Source organism: Nymphalis io, chromosome 27, assembly GCF_905147045.1.
Source record: "Nymphalis io chromosome 27, ilAglIoxx1.1, whole genome shotgun sequence".
Classification (NCBI taxonomy): Eukaryota; Metazoa; Arthropoda; class Insecta; order Lepidoptera; family Nymphalidae; genus Nymphalis; species Nymphalis io.
This window is the reverse complement of record NC_065914.1, coordinates 3,389,536-3,395,700: the sequence shown is the minus strand read 5'-3', so window position 1 is coordinate 3,395,700 and position 6,165 is coordinate 3,389,536. Positions and strand designations below refer to the sequence as shown.

General features: G+C 35.4%; 1 protein-coding gene across 1 annotated transcript; it reads left to right on the top strand.

The window, feature by feature from the left end:
* The first annotated feature begins 1,828 nt into the window (after nucleotides 1–1,828).
* Nucleotides 1,829–4,377, top strand: LOC126778738 (fatty acyl-CoA reductase wat-like). The gene is made up of 3 exons (XM_050502361.1): nucleotides 1,829–2,019; nucleotides 3,332–3,713; nucleotides 4,372–4,377. The coding sequence occupies exons 1-3, from the start codon at nucleotides 1,850–1,852 to the stop codon at nucleotides 4,375–4,377; spliced, it is 558 nt and encodes a 185-aa protein (XP_050358318.1). The 5' UTR covers nucleotides 1,829–1,849.
* The last annotated feature ends 1,788 nt before the right edge of the window (nucleotides 4,378–6,165 follow it).

The following is a 6,165-nucleotide window of genomic DNA, read 5'->3' as shown; positions in this document are numbered from 1 at the left end:
TCGTTGGAGCAGACGAGTCCTAGAGTGGAGACCGCGAATCGGCAAGCGCAGCGTAGGGCGCCCTCCAGCCAGGTGGACCGATGACCTTAAAAAGGTGGCGGGCACCAACTGGATGCGGAAGGCGGAGGACAGGGAGCTTTGGCGCACCTTGGGAGAGGCCTATGTTCAGCAGTGGACAATGATTGGCTGTTGATTGATTGATTGATGGAAAAGCCACCGTGTTGTAATCTATTGAGTGATATTTCTATTAGACGGTTTTTTCATATACAACACGTCAATTTAATTAGAAATAAATTATTACCAAGGACATTTTGTTTCAATAAAATTCATTTTTGCAGTTTTTTTTTGGTTGCATAGTTTAAGAGATAATTTAAAATATCAAATACGCGAGACAATTTTATTAATGTTCGGCCAATCGATCACAAGTAAAATGTTTACAGCCCAACGAAGTGGGCACGGGTCAGCTAGTAAGTAACATACAAAATAAACTGGAGGCGATCGTTTCATTCCCAAGGTGTGCAAAGTACAAACTAATCAAAGATAAATTATAGACACACAACACACGAGTCTTGCGATGTTATCACACAGTAATGTGTATATATAAGTCTACACTAATCTACACTAGTATATAAAGGGGAAGAGTTTATTCGTTTGATCCCGCTAATCTCAGGAACTACTAGTTCGAATTGTTTTTTTTTTCAGTTGGATAGCCTATTTATCGAGAAAGGTTTTAGGTTATATAACATCACGCTGCAATCAATACGAGCGGAACATCAATGAAAAATGTTGCAAAAATGGGAATTTATACCTTTTGAGAGCTTCCGTTGCACGCGCTGTGTAAACGGCTAAAGTTACATGACAATCATGTGTGACGAAATTGTTCCTCTTAAAAAGTTCTAAAAGAAGTACGCGATAGCATGTGTCTATCTTTTGAGGTTGACTCACTATAATCTATAATCAAGGGACATAAAATCTTAGTTCCCAAGGTTGGTGGCGCATTGGCTATAAGCGATGGTTGACATTTCTTACAATGCCAATGTCTAAGGGCGTTTGGTGACCACTTACCATCAGGTGGCCCATATGCTCGTCCACCTTCCTATTCTATAAAAAAAAAAAAAAAACTTTTTGTATTGTATGCAATTTGTTCTAAAATAATGCATTATTTTTTCGTTTTTATAAACATGGCATTAATTATAATAATAATAATAAATAATCTTTATTGACATTAAAAGTTACAAATTATAATGAAGTTCCTGATTTCTGAGCTAGGCTCCTGTATTACAGAAATTAATTCTTATGAAAAATATCGTGATAAGATCATACAGTTTTTAGTACCTTTTTATAGTTTTGAGATATTTCAACAGGTAGTTAATAGATGGTTTGAAAACACTCGTACTTAAGCATTTGTTTTCGGTTTAAAATTATAGTTTGTAGGTAACGAAATACCTACCTAAGGTATTTCGTTTCGTCGCCGCATAAAATTTTTTCTCATTGTTTTGTGAAATTTATAATTAGTCGGTTACTTGATAATATGTACTTTCTTTGTAAATACCCAAATTTAACTTTCAGTTTTAAAAGGTTACAATACCCTGGGAAGGTGTCGTTTGCAGTCAAAGTAAATAAGCACAGAGAAAGAAATTTAAGTATGTCGGAATAATTTTAAAGGACTGATGTTTTTTTCATGGCCAATTGTATGTTGTCCTATCGGTTATATAAATAAACCAATAAATACTAACATCCCATGAAAAAAAAATCGTAAAAATATCGTAAATAATCAAATATTATAAGTGATTTCTTTAAGTTATACGCGGGTAATAAATTGTTTTGTCATATTATTGTTTTAGACAAGATGAGGAGCATCGAAGATATTCAAGAAGAAGCGCAAGCAACGAATGACGCAATTAAGAAGGCAATTTCCAGCGGAGACTCTTCCGTGCAGAAGTTTTACGACAACGCTGTGGTCTTTGTCACTGGCGGGTCAGGATTTGTTGGCAAACACATGATCGAGAAAATCTTTAGGTATTTAGAGTTTTAATTTATTTTTATAGAATGTCTATAAAGAATTATATTTGATTTAATGGTACTGTATCGTAAGGTCCTCCACATCGATTTCGGCCCCAGCGGCCAATCTCAAGAAAGATTAGCTAACTGCGCAGGAGATATTATAGTGCACTAGTGTGTGCGTAAACACAGGTGCACTCTCTATTCCCTAGCTTTCATGATCCGATAGGACGGCTGTTCATTACTATTACGCGTTTTGTTAAATTAAACCACACTTTACTTGAGGAGAAGACACGCTTTATTAAAAAATAAATTTGACACTATTATTTTTAAATGTACAATGTCAGTCTACAGCTTCTGACATATATAATGTATTTAGTATAAGAACTCCTTAGAATAATTATTTTACACACATTACTATTAGACACCGGCAATCCGACACGACCGGAAAGAGTTTAGGTGCAGGACTAACGGCTTTACGTGCTTTCCGAGGTACGGGAGCAAATACACTTCCAACTTTCAGACTCCGGGCTGCTACTTAGAATTTTCTGACAGAAAAACCCAATAACTTTTTACCCATAAAAATTCCAGGTCGGGTTGGCCCGACCTGGAATAAGGGCTATGCTCGGAGTTTCTCTGCGAGATCGAATCAGAAATGATGAAATCCGCAGGCGAACCAAAGTAACCGACATAGCCCGAAGAATTGCTAAATTGAAGTGGCAGTGGGCGGGGCACATTGCTCGCAGAACCGACGGTCGCTGGGGCAGAAAGGTTCTCGAGTGAGAAAGTTACCCCATACAAGTTTCTGTACTTAATATTAACATTGATTTTACATTACATTCCTGCTACTATAATTGATGGATGCTGTTTGTTGGTTGGACAAAAAGCAAGGTATTACTATTACTTTTGTAAGAGTGCCGTACTATAAACAATGAAATTCTGCTTTATGTAAAGAAAAACGCTCGACGCTATCTTGTTGATGGTTTCTTGAATGATTTGGGCCACACGGACATTTTGTGGGACTAGCCAACTTAGCAGAACATATTAAAGTAAAGGCATGTGTACGCAAAGTGCCATCGGCTTATGAGTGATAAGCCGATGGGACGGCAAATCCGAACTTAAATCATTCAGACGCAGAGCAAAATTTATATACAGGAGTGTACACACTGCTAACTCCAAACTATTAGAAGTGAAGCGAAGTTCTCGACAGAAAAACCCAAGAAATACTTTTGGAATCTTAAAAGCTAACCACTAGACCAAAAAGGGAGCGATTGCGTCATACCAATTAGGAGAACGATTTTAGATAATGTGTTTTTTTTTTAATTTTCAGGTTATTTAAGGTACACAATTTGGTGCGATCCCTTTCGTCGGCGTTAGCGTATTTCACAAACAATGAATGGAACTTCCACGACGCAAACACTCTGAGTCTACACAACAAGTTATCGGAAACTGACAAAGTAATATACAATTGTGATATTTCATCTGTAGACATGAAGGAATTAGTTTTAGTTTGGTGTTACGGAGTTATAAAATATATCGTGAAAGAAGACATGGAGAACAGAAGTTACGCCTTATGGAAGCAGTCGGTGTTGAGAATAGTACATTATATAGTACTCCCATTGTACTTGTACGGGTTATTTAAACTGACGTCGGCTGTCATTAAGTTTATATATTTTGTTGTTGTCAGTACTTATTTGTATTATTTTAAATTGGTACTTTGCGATACATGGTCATGTGTAAACTCTGTCGAACTGTTTTTATGGCATCCTCAGTATTTCGTCTCGATTTTGCAAAACCAAATAAGCTAATAAATCTTATTAATTGATAAAGATTTCAATTGTAATTTGCCACAAGTATGTCCACTGGATCGTAAAATATATGATCGTTAAATATAAAGCAATGTAAGACAAAAACTATTTGTTAGGGATGTGTCAACATTTGTCGCCGAGATGGCCCAGTGGTTAGAATCTTAACCGATGATCAAGGGTTGGAACCCAGGCAAACACCACTGATTTTCTTATGCTTAATTTGTGTTTATAATTCATCTCGCACTTGACGGTGAAGGAAAACATCGTGAGGAAACCTGCATGTGTCTAATTTCACTGAAATTCTGCCACATGTGTATTTCACCAACCCAATATAATAAATAATATAAAAATAAATAAAACAACATGAATGATAAACATTTAATACATAATATAATAAAACACTATTACATAAGAACGACTACAAATACGTAATTATATAATAATCGAATACAGAGCTACACTATTCTTTTAAAAGACACTACGTACGTCACTCGTGTAAGACACGCTTAATTAAATGTTATAATTATTTTTAAATCTATTTTTTATATTTCCCTTTTAACAGGGATAACTTAATTTATTATTATTATAACAGGATGTCGTATACCTGACATTTCACGATATTCTGCGGTGAGTTACGAATTTCTCCAACCAGAATAGCTCTATAAAGATTTATATAATAATAATAATAATAAAATCCTGGGACAATTTTCACACACGGCCATCTGATCCCAAAATAAGCAGAGATTGTACTATGGAAACCAATTGTCTATATATATTTATATTAATTTTCTAAGAAGTTGTTAATATATGGTATATTAACCACCAACTTTCATTAAAACTAAAGTAAATTAAAATAATTTAAATATTTTCCATACATTTAACAAAAACAGATAATTTTTTTTAAAAATTCAAAATTTATAGCTTATAATACGATAGCTTTCCTTTCTTTAGCGACGGGTATAATGTTGGTTGGAAATAGAAAAAAAGTACTTTAATTAAAACTATTACTAGTTTAACTTAAGAATTTATGTCACCATCTTTAAATTGGGGAAAATCGTGTTTAATTTGATCTTAATAAGCTGGGGTTTACTTTATCTACAGAAATAAAAAAAATGGTAGGAGTGACAAGGTACACGAAAATTTATGTGTAAACACGCGACCTTGTGTACCGATCTCGCGCACATCACATATCTTACACTGACGTCATCTGACGCTCGAAAACTTACGCTGACGTCATCTAACGCTCGAACTCTTCACACATCAAAACTAAATACATGAAAGGGCCAAAAAGGTGTAGCTTTGCATCGAAAAAGCCATTGCATTATTTAACAGAATTACTTGTAAGCGAGTGTGTTTGAAGTAGGTAGGTATAATTGCCACCTGGTGGTAAGTGGTCACCACCGCCATATAGATATTGGCACTATAAGAAACAATAACCTTTCTTTAAGTCGCAAATGCGCCGCGTTGGTAACTAAGATGTTATGTCCCTTGTGTACGTAGTTACACTGGCTCACTCATACTTGAACTTGTAACACAATAATAATAATTATTGCTACTTGGCACCTACCCATACGGGTTTGCACAAAGCTGCTAAGTCTTAATCTAGTAAAAATTTTATTTAATTTCATGTGGTTGACATAGGACTTTTTTTTTAATTCCAGTTGAAAATTTTTAAGCGTTATTTAGGATCCTGTTCTAAAAACGCATACCAATCCCACAAAAAAATACTGACCCTATTCAGAAGTGTAATAGAGGTTATAAAGTCCTGTATGAACATCAACGAATACCAAATACAAGTTTCAAAAAAATATATAATTTTTTATCATTGTTCTTCTGACGCTACACTGCCGTATATCGCAGTTTCAAACGGTCCTTTACTAAGCGGCTCATGGAACACATAATACACTTTCTTATTGATCTTAAGAGAGATTAGCCAACTGAGCGAAACTTATTATAGGACACAAGTGTGTGCACAAACACAGGTGCACTCTCTATTCTCTCACTCTCATAATCCGATGGGACGACAATCCGACACGACCGGAAAGAGTTCAGGCGCAGATCCAACGGCTTTACGTGCTTTACGAGGCACGGGAGTGTACACAATTCCAACTTCTAGACTCCGGGCTGCTACTGAGATTTTTTGACATAAAGTCCAGTAACTTTTTATCAGCTTAACCTGGGTCTGCGGCATATCTAGCCACTGTCAACCACTATCAACGAGGCAGTCATTTGGTGCTACCAATATTGCCAATATAACTTAAGAGGTGAACACTTACCATCACACTATTTATTATATTTATTTACAATCGACTATTTTATCAAATCTTATACAATTAAAAACAATTGTAACAAGAAC